This window comes from Etheostoma spectabile, chromosome 6 (genome assembly GCF_008692095.1).
Source record: "Etheostoma spectabile isolate EspeVRDwgs_2016 chromosome 6, UIUC_Espe_1.0, whole genome shotgun sequence".
NCBI lineage: Eukaryota > Metazoa > Chordata > Actinopteri > Perciformes > Percidae > Etheostoma > Etheostoma spectabile.
In genome coordinates, this window is record NC_045738.1 from 31,682,883 (window position 1) to 31,702,093 (window position 19,211).

Below are 19,211 nucleotides of genomic sequence, written 5' to 3' on the forward strand. Positions count from 1 at the left end.
GATTATGTGTCTGTGCGTGTGTATGTCTGTGTGTCTGTGTGTATGTCTGTGTGTCTGTGTGTGTATGTGTGTGTGTGTGTATGTGTGCGTGTCTGTCTGTGCGTGTGTGTGTGTGTGATTATGTGTCTGTGCGTGTGTGTGTCTGTGCGTGTGTGCGTGTGTGTCTGTGTGTGTGTGTGTCTGTGTCTGTGTGTGTGTGTGTGTGTGTGTGTGTGTGGGTGATTATGTGTCTGTGCGTGTGTGTGTCTGTGCGTGTGTGTGTGTGTGTGTGTCTGTGTGTGTGTGTGTGTGTTGTGTGTGTGTGATTATGTGTCTGTGCGTGTGTGTGTGCGTGTGTGTGTCTGTGCGGTGTGTGTGTGTGTGTGTGTGTGTGTGTGTGTGTGCGTGTGTGTGTCTGTGCGTGTGTGTGTGTCTGTGTGTGTGTGTGTGTGTGTGTGTGTGTGTGTGTGTGTCCAGTGTTACAGGTTACAGGCTTGAGAAGATGAGTGGTGTAGAAGAATACGAGGACAGATCCCAGTCTCCGGTCTCCAGCTGTCCCTCTATGGAGTGGGACCAGTCTGAAGAGGATCCTCCAAACTTCAGTGAAGAACCTGGACCCTCAGACACAAAGTGAGACCCTGTTCCTGACCTGACTCGGTTTCTTATGTTGTCCAAACAGTGTTCACATTCATTTAAATCAAAAACAATTAGATTCTAAAGTGAATGAAAATATAGAAGAGCCACATATTTACAGTACATGTTGATTGTGTCCGATCAGATGTCCTAACTCCTCTATATAGCGGCTTGCATAGGTTTACCCCACCCCCCAGGCTTAAGTTGATTAAATAGAGAAGTAAAAAAAAGATCTTTTGGAAATAGATCTTAATGCCTTAATGCAAAAAAGTTAGGAAAACCCAACCTTTAAGGACACCGATATTCTTTGTAAATAAATATGTGTTCTTCCTTAAAATACAGGGGGCATAAGTATACACACCCCTAGGTTAAAATACTTATGCCCTCTATATTTTAACATAGAGGGGGGGGGGGGGTATATTATGCCCCCTGTATTTTAAGGAAGAACATTTATTTATTTAAAATACATTACCACCGACAAAACCTGAGCGGTTCCTAGTCCTCATTGGCTGTTAATTCCTAATAAAATGCTGCATTTGGTGAATTAAATGTTGTTTTTTTCAAATCTCTGTTCAAATAGTTCAATCATTGAAGGAAAGAAGACAATACCGCCAATATAATCAGAGAGGACAAATGGGAGTGTACATGTAGAGGGGTTGGTGACCTCTTCTGTGTTCATCTCAACAGAGAGAAGGAGAACGGTGCTGGTTCTGTGGAGGAGCAGCCGTCCTGCTGTGCTCTGTGTCATGGCGTCCTGAAGGATCCCGTCTCTACCAGCTGTGGACACTGGTTCTGCAGAGAGTGCATCCCCTCATACTGGGACCAGTCTGCTCCATCAGGAGACTCCTCCTGTCCCCAGTGTGGACAAGGATCCAGAACAAAAGCTGGACTGCAGACCGCCGGTCAGACCAGCACTGTACCAAGTAAGACTGTCTGTCTGCTGATGTTTTACAACTTCAACGTAAAATTTACTGTAACTTTCTGGCAACAATTGTCGCTGTTGCTGATTGGACTTTTGGTTTTGATGTACTTATATAATGTAATGTACTATGTATATAATGATGTACTTATATGATGAAGTTGTAAATTACCCAGAAAAGGAGGTAAGCCCCAGAAGTCCTGGAACATACATGTCTTATTTTGTTGCACAAAAAACTAAAAAGGGATTATCTTGTGTGCATAAGATCAGGGCTGTTGACCACCTTTGTTGAGTCCAAGACAAGTCCAAGACCAGGACTAGTCGAGTCCAAGTCAAGACCGAGTCCAAAAAGGTTTGAGTCCAAGTCAAGACCGAGTCCAAAAAGGTTTGAGTCCAAGACAAGACCGAGTCCAGGACAGAATAAAGGTCTTATGCATGACGGTATCAAGACTATCATTTTGGGTTTCACTTTCCCTCCAATATTATTATCAACATAAGAAAGACACCTGGACTCGGTCCAGACCAAAAACCATATTGGGCAAGACCAGCGGCTGAGACCGAGACAAGTCAGAGTCCAAATACTAGCGAGTCCGAGACAAGTACAAAACCATAGAAAAACGGTCTTGAGTCCAGACTCGAGTCCAAGACAGGACTCATGTGGGACAACAGGAGGGTTAATCTCACATTTTGTCTTCTCTATCAGCAGATCGTGGTCTGCAGGAGGTTTCAGTTGGACATATAAGCAGTCTGAAGACAACATTTGAACATGTGACTGAAGGACCTCTTAAGACAGGAAGTGAAACCCCCCTAAACCGGATCTACACTGAGCTCTACATCAAAGCGGGACAGAGTGAAGACGTTAACACCCAACATGAGGTAGTGCAGCTTGAGACCGCGTCCAAGATGGAGACCTTCAACGACACTCCAATCAAGTGCTGCGACATCTTTAAATCCTTACCTGACCAACAGAAACACATCAGAGTAGTTCTGACGAACGGTGTCGCTGGAGGTGGAAAAACCTTCTTGGTGCAGAAGTTCTGTCTGGACTGGGCCGAGGGTTTGGAAAACCAAGACATCGGCCTGGTGATCCCGTTGTCCTTCAGGGAACTGAACTTGGTCAGAGAAGAGCAGTACAGTCTTCTGGAGCTCATTGGTGTTTTCCATCCAGCGTTACAGAAGCTCACAGCAGATCAACTCGCTGGCTCTAAAGTTCTCTTCATCTTTGACGGCCTGGATGAAAGCAGACTTTCACTGGATTTCCTCAACAATGAGGCTGTTTCTGATGTCACAGAGAAGTCATCCGTCAACGTGCTTTTAACAAACCTCATTGAAGGGAATCTGCTTCCCTCGGCTCTCGTCTGGATAACTTCCCGACCTGCGGCGGCCAATATGATCCCTCCTGCGTGTCTTGACAGGGTAACAGAAGTACAAGGCTTCACTGATCCCCAGAAGGAGGAGTACTTCAGGAAGAGAGTCTGTGATGAAGAGCTGTCCAGCAGAATCATCTCCCACATCAAGACATCCAGGAGCCTCCACGTCATGTGTCTTCTCCCAGTCTTCTGCTGGATCACTGCTACAGTCCTGGACCACATGTTGACTACAGACCAGAGAGGAGAGCTGCCCAAGACCCTGACTGACATGTACTCCCACTTCCTGCTGGTTCAGACAAAGACGAAGAAGCAGAAGTATGATGGACATGAGATGAGTTCAGAGGAGCTGACGGAGGCCGACAGGGAAGTTCTTCTGAAGCTGGGGAGGCTGGCGTTTGAACAGCTGGAGAAAGGAAACATCATGTTCTACCAAGAAGACCTGGAGCAATGTGGTCTTGATGTGACAGAGGCCTCGGTGTACTCAGGAATTTGTACAAAGATCTTCAAAAGAGAGAGCGTGATCTTTCAGAAAACAGTCTATTGCTTCATCCATCTGAGTGTTCAGGAGTTTCTGGCGGCAGTCTACCTGTTCCACTGTTACACTAACAAGAACACAGAGGTATTGGATGACTTCTTGGGAGAAGACTGGGATAATGACCTATCTATGGATGACCTCTACTATGAGAGTAACAGTGATGATTATGATAATGATGACCATGATGATCTATCTCTGGATGTTTTCCTGAGGGGAGCCATGAAGAAATCCCTCAAAAGTAAGAATGGCCACCTAGACCTGTTTGTCCGCTTCCTCCATGGCCTCTCTCTTGAGTCCAACCAGAGATTGTTAGGAGGTCTTCTGGGTCGGACTGACAACAATCCAGAAATAATCCAAAGAGCCATCAACAATCTGAAGAAGATAAACATGGACAAGATCTCTCCAGACAGAAGCATCAACATCTTCCACTGTCTGACGGAGATGAACGACCACTCAGTCCATCAGGAGATCCAAGAGTTCCTGAAGTCAGGGAACAGATCAGAGAAGGAACTCTCTGAGATCCACTGCTTAGCTCTGGCCTACATGCTGCAGATGTCAGAGGAAGTTCTGGATGAGTTGGACCTGGAGAAGTACAACACATCACTAGAGGGACGACGGAGACTGATTACAGCTGTGAGGAACTGCAGAAAGGCACTGTAAGTCCAGATGTGATTAACTTTATGAATCCATTTAGATTAGTTATTTAAATATACAGATACTTTAAAATACTTGATATTGTAAGTCTTTTTCTTAATAAATCATTGAACTGCACCAGCTCCCCATGTTCACGCCATATATTGTTAAAGTGTATTACATTTAACTATTTTAGAGGCTGTGGATGTGTTTTACTTCCTCAATGTGTTTACTGTTTTAATGGACTGAGCATGGGAGTAGGATTTGGTTTCGGTTTTGGATTTGGCAGAATCTTAACTAGTGGATATATAACATATTTTGTTATATTTGTGTCATGACAGACTTCCTGGCTGTTACCTCTCAGGGTCTCACTGTGAAGTTGTGGCCTCAGCACTGAAGTCCAACCCCTCCCATCTGAAAGAACTGGACCTAAGTTACAACAAGTACCTGAAGGATTCAGGAGTGAAGCTTCTGTCTGATGGACTGAAGAGTCCAAACTGTAGACTTGAGAAGCTGAGGTCAGTTCACTAATATTGTAGTTTGGTTTGTTTCAAAGAGCGTCAGAGCCAGAGCTGTTGAGCTACACACTTAAAAACCTAAAGTCCTCCTGAAAGAGGATTGTTATTTACATAATCTATTTTTTATTCAGATTAAGGTACTGCAGTTTGTCAGAGATCAGCTGTGCTTCTCTGGCCTCAGCATTGAAGTCCAACCCCTCCCATCTGAGAGAGCTAGATCTGAGTGACAACCAGCTGCAGGATTCAGGAGTGAAGCTGCTCTGTGATTTTCTGAAGAGTCCACATTGTAGACTTGAGACTCTGAGGTCAGTTCACTGACTCCTTGTTGCATAATGTTGTAAATTTTATTAATAATTTCCTTTTTTCCTACTGAATTTAGTTGGCAGTTACAAAATGTGTCTGTTTCCTAAACAATTTTTAAAAATGTTGAAAATTAGTTTTTAAAGTAAATGTATATAATTATATATATATGAATGTTTATAATTTGTATTAAATGGTCACATATGCAGACAGAAGATCATCTTAACTGATATTTGTTCTACATATTCGTAGAAATATGTCTTTGAATTCCTTTAATTTCAATGTGTTTTCACAAAAATACAATATAATCAAAGGCGGACATTATCTGCAATAACAGAATGATTAAGTCACTATTCATTTTAGGGAAAAGCTCAGATTAGGACATGTTGTAATCTAAATTGATTTTATGTACATTATTCTTTATTCAGATTGAGGGGCTGCAGTTTGTCAGAGATCAGCTGTGCTTCTCTGGCCTCAGCTCTGATGTCCAACCCTTATCATCTGAGAGAGCTGCAGCTGAGTAACAACAAGCTGCAGGATTCAGGAGTGAAGCTGCTGTGTGATTTTCTGAAGAGTCCACACTGTAGACTGGAGATTCTGAGGTCAATTCACCATGTTTTACTTCTGTTTTAGGATGAATATGAATTTGACACCTTTTCCAAATTACTTTTAAAGCTTATTGAGAGTCCAATGTGACCCCAAGATACTTGAACACATTTACAATGTCAAGTTCCTCCCCTCTCAGGAACACATTGGAATGTGTCACTTCTACTTGTTGTTTTGTAAAAAATCATTCACAAAGTTTTTTGTTGGGTGACAATAATTTGTAAGCTCGTCCTGAACATGGGACATTGGAGATTTTTAGAATTAAGGAGGCTTCTTGGTTGTCTCTTGCCAGTGTAATGATATATTTTTTATTATCATCTGCATACATTTCAATATTGATTTTTAGTCACACATCAGGTAAGTCATTAGTATATAGAGTAAACACATTTGGTCCCAGAATAGAGCCTTGTGGGACTACTACAGGACAGGACAAGGTATAAGAACATTTGATGTAATCGACAAAATCAAATTGCTTTCTGTGGGATATATATATGATTTCATCAACAGGATAGCGTCCTAAAAGAGATTAAAGCATGCTAAATTTGATGGAAGAACCTGGTGGTTGCCTATGTCAAATGCCTTCTTTAAGGCTGAATACCATTTCTCCATCTTACCCCTACCCCTTGGCCCTTGAAACCAAGGGGTAAGTGGTAGGGGTGAAAACATACCCCTATGAAATGGGACACCACTTGGTGACATCACCATACAGTATTGATCACAAACTTCCAAGATGCCGTCTCTGTCTGTTGATTGTGTGGGTTTGGACAACAGTGTCATATGGATTTAAATATTTATATATTTTAGGGTTTACTTTGGTGGTGCAGAGGCAGATGTTCTTATCTGTGTAGTACTTAGGTCTGTTTGCAATACATATGTGTATACATATGTATCATGTATACATACATATACACCCTGTATACATGGTGTGTGTATATCTGTTTCAGTTATCCCCGTTTTGAATGTCATTGATGTTCACAAAAACATTTTGTTGACAAAAATCTGTCTTTATTGGTGATAAATTGAACATAACAGGCAAAAACGTTACATAAAATGATGTTACAGAACCATTGTCAACTATTAGAACCAAAACTAACATGTCGCACACATAAAAAGGCTTCAAATGTGTAAAACTAAAAAATACAAACAAGACCACAAATAAACAAATTAACTACAGCTGTTCTGATATTCCAGACCAGTCTGAAGCCTGTTGGCCAGTAACCCCACCTCATATATTTTATCAGTGTCCCATATCAAAACCAACAACAATATACAAGTGCATGAACAATGAACAGGAATTTATTGGGATTCAGCCTAAGTCTAGAAAGACTGCAAAACGGTAACTCTGATACAGTAAAGATTTCTAAAAACAAATGGTTGATTATAAGAAAATGGTGGTCATAGAATCCATATGTTGGATGCAGATAGGTGTTGTCTTTATTTAAATGTTCAGTCAAGGAACTTTTATATAACTGTGGAAATGCTTATTAGTTGGTAGTTAGCCAGGTCGGTTGGGGTAACTGTTGCCACCTTTAAAGCAGATGGAACAACTGTTTAGCTAAATGTCAAATTAAACAGATGTTTAATTTGTAGATTTGGCGTACCAAAGAGTCTTTGTGTTATTTCAGAAAGTTGGTATCAAGCCTGAAAGCATCCTTAGCTTTAGATCTTTTCAGTGAACCAATTAAATTGGTCACTTCTGGTTCTGTTATGTCCTCTATTTTAAAAATCGGCTGTGCTTAATTAATCAGACTATAGGTAACTTCAGATGGAGTTAAAAGCTGGGTTGTCCAATGGACAGAATTGAACAAATGAATACTGAAATTGGTAGCTATGAATCTACATTTCTACGATCTAAACTCTAGCTCTGGATGGATTTTTAAGCATCAAATGATTTTAAACAGGAGCATTGTCTTCTAAAGTGTTTGTTCTTTGTTTAGATTATGGAACTGCAGTTTGTCGGCGATCAACTGCGCTTCTTTAGCCTCAGCTCTGAGAGCCAATCCTTCCGATCTAAAGGAGCTGGACCTGAGTCACAACAACCTTCAGGATTTAGGAGTGAATCTGCTGTGTGACTTTCTGAAAAGCCCACAATGTAGACTTGAAACTCTGAGGTTAATTTACTACATTTACTTCTGTACATCTCATGTTTAATTAACAACTGGACCTAATTTATGTCCAAACTTTACATCTACACATTTAAAACATGAACACATCTGATTAAATAATGATTGGATTTTATTTACATAATTTATCTCTTTGTTTAGATTGAGGGACTGTGGTTTGTCAGAGATCAGCTGTTCTTCTCTGGCCTTAGCTCTGATGTCCAACCCTTATCATCTGAGAGAGCTGCAGCTGAGTAACAACAACCTGCAGGATTCAGGAGTGAAGCTGCTGTGTGATTTTCTGAAGAGTCCACGCTGTAGACTGGAGATTCTGAGGTCAGAAACCATTTTTGCATTGTTGCTGACCTTAATATGAATGTTTTTGCACATGAAAAATTGCTGCATCATCTGCTTATGCATAATATTGTTTTTTTGACATATATGAGGTAAGTCATTTATGTATAGTGTCAATAAAATTGGTCCCAGTAAAAAGGACCTTGTAGGACCATTAAGGACAGTCGAGGTAAGGAGATTAGTTGCAATAAAAACAAAAACAAATTGCTTTCCTTGGTAAAATATATATTACACCAAACTTCTTAAACAATTGATTTTCATCATTAAATGATTTCCAAATAGAAACATCGTCTTCTAAAGTTATATCTTTTTTCAGATTGTGGGGTTGCAGTTTGTCAGAGATCAGTTGTGCTTCTCTGGCCTCAGCTCTGAAGTCCAACCCCTCCCATCTGAGCGAGTTGGAGCTGAGTGACAAGCTTCAGGATTCTGGAGTAAAGCTGCTCTGTGGTTTTCTACAGAGTCCAAGATGTAGACTGGAGACCCTGAGGTCAGTCAATTGAACATACTTTATGTACAAACATAACTTACATCCATAAAGATTAATCACAAGATGACTGTTAATTGGTAAAGTAAATGTATGTCCATAATTGCTGGTAAATGGTCAAATCTGTATACAGAAGATCCTTACTTTTCTGAAGAAGACATATTTCCTTATTATGAAGATTTGATAATGAGGATAATTTATTCTTTATTCAGATTGAGTCGCTGCAATTTGTCAGAGATCAGCTGTGCTTCTCTGTCATCTGCTGTAAAGTCCAACCCCTCCCATCTGAGGGAGCTGGACCTGAGTCTCAACAACCTTCTGGATTCAGGAGTGGAGCTGCTCTCTTGTTATGTGGAGAGTCCACACTGTAGACTGGAGACTCTGAGGTCAGTAAGACTCCATGTCCATGCTGGATTTAGCATTATTAGGGAGGTTAATGAGTTCCTCACATTGGATCAGTTTGTTTGTGCCAGAATCTTAAACTATATCTAAAACATTTGGGGTTGGGTTCATTTCTACAGGATCAATGACAAGTTGATCACAGCTAAGACACACAAGAAATGTAAGTATTGAGAGAATGTCCCCCATTCATCAAACTATTGTATATTCAAATCTTATCTGAAAATCTGCATGTCGTTTCAATAATAAACATTTTTCAATTCCAATTTTTTTTTAAAGCTTTTTGGATACGGTAACATTTTTGCTTGTTAATGTTTCTTACCCCAAACAAAGTTCTCTTTATTTTTCCTTCTCTTTGACTTCTTTCATCTGTCAGATGACTCCAATGTGCAACTCAATGTGAAAGCAAACCTGTTGGAGAAAAACAAAAAGGTGAGAGGAGCAGCTGTACAGTGTGAAGTTTTATTTTTTGAGGTTTCACCACTGAATAAAATTAAATGATTTTGGACAAAGTGAACAGAGGGTGGGGAATTGCAGATTTTGTTCATTAAACTTGAGTTGAACTTGATTTGTATTAAAAATAACGTTATCCCTTCTTAATTATAGGCTCCGTTATCCTTCTCACCTGAACTCACAACTGAATCTTCATACAGGTAATCCTAACAAATTACCTGACAAAGCAAAAATACTTTTTTCATGGTTAATCAAGTTGTGATTCTCAACAAGTCTTGTGATGAATGAGTCAAAGCTGAACACTGTAGCTCAAATATTCATAACACATAAGGCACTTGAGAGATGCGTAGGGTGTCAGGGTTTTTTCCATCAACGTACAGTACATCCATTGAGCCAGACTAGGGAATGTGTCACTCAAGATCACCTCAGGAGGGTGGTAGAGTCCCTGACCCAAAACACAGAGAAACACACAAAGACACAACAATTACAAGTGTTCAATCAAAGTCTGGCACGTAAAGCAGCCAAGTATAGAAAGAACTGAGCTGGAGGACTCTGACTGGAAAGAAGCTGAGGCGGGAAGGTAGAGGTGCAAACTCTCTCGCTCTATAGAATCCGAGCAAGGAGGTTGCAATGTCGGATTGGTGTAGAGCTGGCAGAACAGCAGCCAACAAAAGCAGGTCTGGAGCATAGGTCTGAGTGGTGTAGAGCTGGCAGAACAGCAGCAAACAACAGCAGGTCTGGAGCATAGGTCTGAGTGGTGTAGAGCTGGCAGGACAGCAGACAATGGCAGCAGGTTAGAGACATAGGTCTATGTGGTGTAGAGCTGGTGGAACAGCAGACAATGGCTGCAGGTCTGAGGAACCGGTCTGAACAGAGAGGCAGGAAGTTAAACAGCACTGGGGATACGAGTTCAGGACAATAACTTGGATTGACAAGGTTTTCTCTGGGAGCCAAGTTACAACATTGGTAGACCCAACGATCTGGTGCTGAAGGTGACCTCTGCTCGGGTCTAAATGCTGCAGCAGTGGTTAGTGGAATTGACAGCAGCTGAGCATGTCGAGATTGGTGGACTAACCAGCAGCTGTGCAGGTAGGTAGATCGTCCGGCCATGCCCCTTTACCTACTTTCAGGCCACGCCAGCAACAGCACACAGACACAACAAGGAAAAGGGGAAAGACTCTCACAGGACAGGGGAGAACAGCTGCCCCCAAAACAGTCTCCACCCAACCCTGGAGGTGTTTGTTGATGGTCAGAACCATAGACCGTAAAATAATGATAAAAGTAGCAATAGTGGCATCACCCACTGGAGAGTTTGGCATTCCCCTTACCATGTTGCTTTTTTGACCTAGAAGTGACCATAAGAGGGCAGAAGACACAATGCATTTGTCTCAAAGGTTGTACTGTGAACGCAAATGAACCAGGGGGCAAATGCAACCATTGTAACAAATTAGTTATCACTTTTTCATCAACAATCACTTCCCCCGAGCTGTGATTAAACACCAATCAGTTAAAAACAGATTTTTTGACCACCAGGCCAACAAATGCTTGTTACATCAAATTGTACCTTCTGTGTCCTGCAGGTTTAGGTGTCCTGGTCCCGGTGTGTTTCAGTGCAACTTGACTGGACTGGTGTTTGTTATGGCACAGGAGGCGGAGGTCCTGTACAGTATTGTCCAATGGAACCAGAGCCTCCTCCAATCAGCTGGCAAGAAGGCTGCAGGGCCGCTGTTTGAAATCAAGAGCTCTGAGGATGCTGCTGTCCTTCAGCTCCACCTTCCACACTGTGAAACAAAAGATGGTACAGACACAGCTGTATACATTGTTTAATGGGTTAGATGAAATTTACGGGTCCTCTATCAGAGGCCTGGGGCCCGAGGGTTCTGGGCAGTGTATCATATGTTAGAGAAGCGGCTTCCTGTTGTCTGGTCAAAAATCATCTGGCCAAAGGACTACAGTTGAAAATTAGCTGGCTGGTTAACACTGGCACATTTGTAAAAATGTTAATTCATGTGCTTTATATAAAAAAAAGATTAAGAAGCAAGCTTGTGCAAGGAGATCATTGGTTCAATCTTCCTCCACATCTTATGCCCCGCTGTTATGTGCTGGTCTCTCTCGGGGATGTCTTTAAACAGCCTGGGGTCCGGTCCGGTATGGTAGACCCCACCCTCTATTGATCTTGTATATAGTGCATGTTCTTCTAGTGCCATGATTAGTGACTTTGTGCCATTTTTCAGACCAGCCTTTTCTAGCCACTGTTATGATTTCTCAATATCAGCCGCTTCCTGTGTATGTCAGTGGTACGTGAAATGCAGGGTCCTTTCCTAACATGATGGTTCCTTCTCTCCCCCTGCCTCATGTCATCGGGTTTCTGCTGCCTGAGATAGTCACTTAGCAGGTCATGACTTGGAGCCGTCTTCCTGATGTACTCCTGGATCTTTTTCTTGTTTCATCCTGGATAGGGACTCTGACGCTCACAGACCTTGTTCTTCCCATTGAGCTGACGCTTCAGGGCCTTCCTTGCTCTGTACTGGGCTGTGTTTGCCTTCCTTGTGGCCTCCTCATGGTTTCCATTAGCCTGAGGGATTTCAAGGTATTCATAGCTGTCCTGAACATCCCCTGTAGTTCTACCCCTTCGATCGTCACCATCTTCACACCCTTCTACCATCCAACCACACTTATCTAGTCTGCATGTCTTTGTCACTTAGCTGTGGTAACTGTCAATGGAGGCTCCAGGTATCCGGCTTACTTATGACCATCTCTTGCAGGTCAGCTGCCCTTGTGTCTAAAATTTCAAAACTTATAATAGGAAAAGGTTAGAGTCAAATTGGTTAACTGCAGAGGTAATAACAATATAGTCATTTGAACTCTGAACTCAAATGGCAAGAAAGGAATTAGGTAAAGATTTGGGGGTGGCAGTAGCTCAGTCTGTAGGGAGAGATGCCACTTCACCTTCTGGGCACTGCCAGGTGCTCTTGAGCAAGGCACCGTACCACCCCCCCAACTGCTCAGGGCACTGGTCCATACTAACAAAGTATACACAGAGTGTAAATTGTAATTTCCCCACTGGGGATCAATAAAACAGAATAAATTAACTTATTTTTGCAAAACTATTCAAAAGTTTGACGTCTCTTTTGCTTTCAGCGTTGCGATTTGATGGCCTGCTGTCTGTCGTCCACATCACTGAGGACGGGATGAGCATCTTGGAGCCACTGGAGGTTACAGACACTCATGTGGTTGTGAAGGTCCCTCACCTCTCTGCCTTTGGCCTGGTCTGGGATTTCGTCAGAAGGTTTGTGAGCCTAATGCTGCCAATAGAGGGCCAAGTTCTGCTGTTCCTTCGACCCCCACGCACACGGTATCAAGTACTCGATGTATTTCTGCTGCCGGACAACGTCCCTCTAGATGAGGTAGAGCTATCCGTCATTTGTCTTTACCATCGGTGGGCTCTATGAGTAAAATGCACTGCCTATCTGAGATTAAACTGAACTAATGACGATGTCCTTGTTGCTGAAGGTTGAAAAGAAACAACGAGGGGCTGAGTACCTCACGATGTCTTCTGAATGTCATCTCGGCTTTGGTCAGAGTTACAGTGTTCACTGTGAACCTGAAGGCTTCACAATACAGCCTGAGGTAAGTCAAGTTGTGGCGTTGCATAGTCTGTCCACCAGAGGACGCTCTACAACGTCCCTGTTAGTGATGGCGTTGCATAGTCTGTCCACCAGAGGACGCTCTACAACGTCCCTGTTAGTGATGGCGTTGCATAGTCTGTCCACCAGAGGACGCTCTACAACGTCCCTGTTAGTGATGGCGTTGCATAGTCTGTCCACCAGAGGACGCTCTACAACGTCCTTGTTAGTGATGGCGTTGCATAGTCTGTCCACCAGAGGACGCTCTACAACGTCCCTGTTAGTGATGGCGTTGCATAGTCTGTCCACCAGAGGACGCTCTACAACGTCCCTGTTAGTGATGGCGTTGCATAGTCTGTCCACCAGAGGACGCTCTACAACGTCCCTGTTAGTGATGGCGTTGCGTAGTCTGTCCACCAGAGGACGCTCTTCAACATCCCTGTTGGTGATGACGTTGCATAGTCTGTCCACCAGAGGACGCTCTACAACGTCCCTGTTAGTGATGGCGTTGCATAGTCTGTCCACCAGAGGACGCTCTACAACGTCCCTGTTAGAGATGGCGTTGTGTAGTCTGTCCATTATTTTAGTGAGTACTCATAAAAAACTACAAATAACTAATGTTAGGGAAATCTGTTTATGTTTTGTTACGCGTTTGTCAGAATTGCTCCTGGAATAATCAACTTATGGGGTTGTTTTTTTGTGGGAGGACATTCCCCAATCATCACAAATATAACGTTCGTTACAGTCAGTAAAGCCTGAGATAAACACTGAAAAATGACATGCCGCTTCTGGTTTTCAGCGTGCAACATTTCATTCGAAGTATGGACCAAATTTCCATCCAACATTTGAAGTTTTTGTGACTACGGACACAGAGAGAGTGACCTTGATGGTCCAGGATCAAGAGAGGACAGAAGTGTGGAAGCGTCAGGTGTTACTAAAAGGTAAAGACTTCCTCCTCATGCAGCAGTTCAGTAAAACACCAGATGAGAATAGATACGTGCAGCTCTTCTGCCCATTCAGGGACCTCCACATTTTCTCCATTACATAATAATAAATAATAATTTATAATAATTTATACTGTTTATTGATCCCCAGTGGGGAAATTACAATTTAAACTCTGTTTGTTAGTAATCACAAATCATCGTTCATACTGGCTGTGATTTGCAGCATATTGTTGCTCCGAATATTGTCCCAGCAGTGGACAGTGTCCCAGTAGTGGACAGTGTCCTAGCAGTGGACATTGTCCCAGCAGTGGACAGCGTCCCAGCTGACGAGAAGCTCTTCTGAGTCCGAATACAGTTTCTTAACAGAGTAACTGATATATATAAATATATATTTTCTTTTTTGCAGAGGATAGCATCCCAGCAGTAGAGAGTGTCCCAGTAGTGGACAGTGTCCCAGTAGGGGACATTGTTCCAGCAGTGGACAGCGTCCCAGCTGACAAGAAGCTCTTCTCAGTCCGAATCCAGTTCCTTAACAGAGTAACTGATCCGGTTCTGAATCAGCTCCTGGATCAACTTCTTGAGCGCCACGTGATCAACGACGCTGAGATGCAGTCGGTCAGAGCAAAGTCCCGAGAAGACAAAGCCCGAGACGTGATCGACACGGTGCGGAGGAAGGGAGCGGAGGCCTGCAGGGTCCTGATTGCGGCTCTCCGGGAAGTGGACCCGTGTCTTTTCAGAGTGCTGAACCTCAGATGAAGCAAAAGCCAGAAACTGTGGAGTGGGATGAGGATCGATCTCTAAGACAGTCTCACGTCAGTTGCTGTACACTTTGAATAAAAAGGTCTCCAAGCTCTTGATTCACCCTATAACATATTTTTTTTTTTTAAAGATTATTTTTTGGGCATTTTAGGCCTTTAATTGATAGGACAGTTGAAGAGATGAAAGGGGAGAGAGAGGGGGAGTGACATGCATCAAAGGGCCGCAGGCTGGATTCGAACCCGGGCCGGCTGCGTCGAGGAGTAAACCTCTATATATGGGCACCCGCTCTACCAACTGAGCTATCTGGGTGCCCAACACCCTATAACATATTTAAATAGCTTTGATTAAATACCTTTGATCCCTCATGTTGCCCTCATGTTGCCCTCATGTTGTCTTCATGTTGTCCTCATGTTGCCCTCATGTTGTCCTCATGTTGTCCTCATGTTGTCCTCATGTTGCCCTCATGTTGCCTTCATGTTGTTCTCATGTTGTCCTCACGTTGCCCTCACGTTGCCCTCATGTTGTCCTCAGTACAACATGTGAGCCAGGGTCAGAGTGTTGTTCTTTGTTTCCACCACTAGATGGAGTCAATTCTCTGAAAGAAAAAAAGAAGATGCTGCAACATCAGGCAGATGTGAAAATCAGAAATAAAAACAGTTGAGAATGATTAATTAACTTCAATTATTTATAGTATCAATTCAAAACAAGAGTTATCTCGGGACACTTTACAGATACAGCAGGTCTAGACCTCTCTATAATTTACAGATAGAGCAGGTCTAGACCTCTCTATAATTTACAGATAGAGCAGGTCTAGACCGCTCTATAATTTACAGATAGAGCAGGTCTAGAGCGCTCTATAATTTACAGATAGAGCAGGTCTAGACCTCTCTATAATTTACAGATAGAGCAGGTCTAGACCGCTCTATAATTTACAGATAGAGCAGGTCTAGACCGCTCTATAATTTACAGGTAGAGCAGGTCTAGACCGCTCTATAATTTACAGATAGAGCAGGTCTAGACCTCTCTATAATTTACAGATAGAGCAGGTCTAGACCTCTCTATAATTTACAGATAGAGCAGGTCTAGACCGCTCTATAATTTACAGATAGAGCGGGTCTATTTAGATGTTAATATTTTTTATTTGAGTTTGATTTTAAATGCAGGACTTTTTACTTGTAGTATTTTTACGCTGTCTGTGATATCGCTACTTTTTCCTGAGTAAAATATCTGAAAGGTTCTCCCTGTACTGCATAAAAGTCCAGATTCAAAGGTCCCCCCAGACCACGGCTCCGAAGGTCCCCCCAAACAACCACTCCAAAGGTCCCCCCAGACCACTCCTCCGAAGGTCCCCCCAGACCACCGCTCTGAAGGTCCCCTCAGACCACGGCTCCAAAGGTCCCCCCAGACCACTCCTCCAAAGGTCCCCCCGGACCACCGCTCCGAAGGTCCCCCCGGACCACAGCTGCAAAGGTCCCCCCAGACCAAGGCTCCAAAGGTCCCCCCAGACCACCGCTCCAAAGGTCCCCACGGTTGATTTGGGGGTATCACAGATATCGGCTCTTTTCTCTCTGGACAAACTGACTTATGACCTCAATCATTGCTATGCTTTCTTTTTATATATTTATACATTGTTACCGCTTGTACCCTGGATCTCGTTCTTTCGGTCATGACCCAGCCTTCATGACCATAGGTGAGGGTAGGAACAGGGTACAAGCTGCTGAAATGGGTTTCCTCAGGAGGGGGGGGGGGGGGGGGCTGGCGTCCCCCTTAGAGATTGGGTGAGAACCACAGTCCTCCGAGAGGAGCTCGGAGTAGAGCCGCTGCTCCTTCGCATCGAAAGGAGCCAGTTGAGGTGGTTCGGGCGTCTGGTAAGGATGCCTCCTGTGGGGGTCCCTAGGGAGGTGGTCCAGGCAGCTGGGAGGAGACCTCGGGGAAGACCCAGGACTAGGTGGAGGCACGTCCAGCTGGGAGGAGGCCTCGGGGAAGACCCAGGACTAGGTATTGTATCTCCAACCTGGCCTGGGAACACCTTGGGATGTGGCTCGGGAAAGGGAGGTTTGGGGTCCCCTGCTGGAGCTGCTGCCCCCTAGACCAGATACCGGATGAAGATGGATGGATATCATTCCTTAAATTAACTATGTGTGTATTGCAGCGTCTGCTGTTGGTTTGTAGGGTGGACATGGGGCTTCTCTGTTGTGTATGTGTGTATAAACTGTTTGTGTATCTAGATATTCTTTTTTCCTTCCATAAAATTCACAAAAAAGAATAACATGAGAATAGTGTGTGATGGACCCTCCTCCTCCTCTTCCTCCTCCTCCTCCTCTTCCATCTCCTCTTCCCCCTCCTCTTCTATCTCCTCCCTACTCTCCTCCTCCTCCTCCTCCTCCTCCTCCTCCTCCTCCTCCTCCTCCTCCTCCTCTCTCATACCTTCCACTGCTCCACTTTAAACCTGCAGAGACGCTCAGAGAGCAGCAGAGCGCCGAGCTGCTAACTCGTCCTGCTGTCTGTTGTTCTGTCCATCCGTCTGTCTGTGTCTGTGTGTCTGTCTTTCTGTCCGTCCGTCTGTCTGTGTCCGTCTGTCTGTCTTTCTGTCTTTCTTTCTATCTGTCCATCTTTCTATCTGTCTTTCTTTCGGTCTGTCTTTCTGACTTTGTGTCTTTCTATCTGTCCATCTTTCTGCCTGTCTGTGTCTTTCGTCTTTCTGTCTGTCTGCCTGCCTTTCTGTTTGTCTGTATGTCCGTCCTGAGACTTCATTCCTTTATTCTCTCTTCTTGTCATAATGTGATCGTTGGATTGTTCTGTGCACCATGATTTGGTGAAACTTTGGAGTTATCTTCAGAGAGAGAGATCCTCTACGGTTAGACCGGGTAAGATTCAGCTCTTCTGACTCTTATGAAGTTTTTGTGAAGTTTTTATGAAGTTTTTAGGATTTTATGTAATCTGTAAATGAAGGATGTTTTGAAATAAGATGGTTGAAACTTAAGTCAAGGTGGGACTCAACTCAATGTACAAAAAATATCTGGAAATTAACAGTTATGAATGTAACTATTAACAGAAATCGTTAATATTGTACGTGATTCACAGGTTAAGCTCTGTTAATTTACAATATAACAGAAATTCTATAAGTCTATAACACAGTTATTTAACTGAAAAATTATGTGTAGAGTGTAGAAAATATTCGGACTATTCAAACGGTTCATATTCATGTTAGTAGGATGATTAGAAATCAGTTATAGGATTAAAAAATATATATTCCACCGGGACAAAAACATTAAAAAGACTAAAAAAGCTTGAACGGAGTGCAAAAATGATGGAAAAAAATCCATTTTATTAAGATAAATTTTTAAAATGATCAGAATCAGTTATGAAATTTTTTTTTCTGTGTCTAAAATACAGTTTCTCCAATTAATTCCCCCTAAACGTCTACTGCTACAGGGAAATATTGTTGGAATATTGCAATATTTACTTTTATTTTACACACACAAAACACATGATAAACTCATGAAATTTGATGCATTATTATGAATGAAAGCTGTTTTAAGTTATGCTGCTGATTACACTTGAAAAATTTCAACTTTCTGATTCACACCCAACCCCCAACGCAGACAGATGTAGTTACTTTTTGTCAGCTCAACGTAACTGCCCCGCCCTCTCGGAGCTTTGTACCTGGCTCACACTCACCTTTTCGGGGCTATGACCAACCAACTACCAATGCACTGTAAACAATGGTCTATTATGTGTGGATTATGTGTTATATGTAAACCAACTAAATACTTTCAACAGGGTTATTTCCAGGTGCTACACCTTTTGATTTTTCCTTTTTCAGAAGACATTGCCTGTTTCTTGTGGACGTTGATTGCCCTCCTGCTTGTGTTTGTCTTATTTTATTGCGGTAGTCTGTTTTCCTGCGTTTAGTTCTTAGCCTGCTGTTATTTCTTGTGTTTATTGGATGGTGTTTTTTGGTCTTGTCTTGTTCTTGTCTAGTTCTCCCATTTAGTGTCTATGTTCTGTTTCCTGTTTTATTTTGAAGTCTGGTCTCTGTCTCGTCTCGTAGGTTTTTCCCAGTTCTTTGTCCTGTTGTTGTTTTGTCTTTTTCCCTTTACCCTTTTTCGACTTTTGTATTTCTTGGATTTGGCTTTGCTCATGTTGCTCCCTGTGTTTTTCCTTGGACAGTGTGTTAATAAACCCGTGGTTACCTGCTCCCCGCCGGCCCCCCTCGTCTCTGCTTTCGGGTCCTTAGTCCGCTCCAACACATCAGCCTGTGTTTTGTTGCCCTTGATTGCCCTCCTGCATCAGGAGCGCCTGTTTTGCATCCCATTGCCGTTGTTGGCTCGCTGCTGCTCGTTAACGCCACTTTATGTCAGGCGTGTGTGTGTTAGAAGACATGAGTTTCACACCATGTCTATATTTAACTCATCCCAATCAAACCCAGGGGAGCAGCCGATGCATATTTCATATTTCATATTTTCGGGGAAACAAGCTTCCACCGCGCAGCTCCACATCCTGGGCCCCTGACAACGGCTCACATGGGGCCCCTCCAAGAATATATTATCCATCCAATCGCTGCATGTTTAATTCAGCTCCGTGTTGTCTCTGC

At 43.1% G+C, this 19,211-nt stretch overlaps 1 protein-coding gene across 10 annotated transcripts; it reads left to right on the forward strand.

Moving 5' to 3' along the window:
- The first annotated feature begins 360 nt into the window (after positions 1-360).
- Positions 361-14,667, forward strand: LOC116691450 (NACHT, LRR and PYD domains-containing protein 12). Of its 10 annotated transcripts, none has more exons than XM_032519064.1 (18): positions 361-609; positions 1,300-1,535; positions 2,235-4,092; positions 4,411-4,587; positions 4,719-4,892; positions 5,316-5,489; positions 7,431-7,604; positions 7,758-7,931; positions 8,266-8,436; positions 8,646-8,819; positions 8,955-8,995; positions 9,209-9,264; positions 9,439-9,485; positions 10,866-11,083; positions 12,427-12,692; positions 12,799-12,915; positions 13,711-13,852; positions 14,262-14,666. In XM_032519064.1, exons 1-18 carry the CDS (start codon positions 482-484, stop codon positions 14,609-14,611), a joined length of 4,677 nt encoding a protein of 1,558 aa, XP_032374955.1. In that variant the 5' UTR covers positions 361-481; the 3' UTR covers positions 14,612-14,666. The 10 variants fall into 10 exon arrangements, with proteins under 10 accessions (XP_032374955.1, XP_032374956.1, XP_032374960.1 ...); XM_032519065.1 differs by having other exon boundaries at positions 2,238-4,092; XM_032519069.1 differs by lacking the exon at positions 14,262-14,666 and adding an exon at positions 14,110-14,224.
- The last annotated feature ends 4,544 nt before the right edge of the window (positions 14,668-19,211 follow it).

What these genes read in the sequence shown, in the direction of transcription:
- LOC116691450 (XM_032519064.1), top strand. Translation starts at nt 482, where the DNA reads ATGAGTGGTGTAGAAGAATACGAGGACAGATCCCAGTCTCCGGTCTCC. An exon ending in TGTAGACTGGAGATTCTGAG is followed by an intron (nt 7,932 to 8,265) that starts GTCAGAAACCAT and finishes ATCTTTTTTCAG; the next exon opens with ATTGTGGGGTTGCAGTTTGT. An exon ending in GCTTCACAATACAGCCTGAG is followed by an intron (nt 12,916 to 13,710) that starts GTAAGTCAAGTT and finishes TCTGGTTTTCAG; the next exon opens with CGTGCAACATTTCATTCGAA.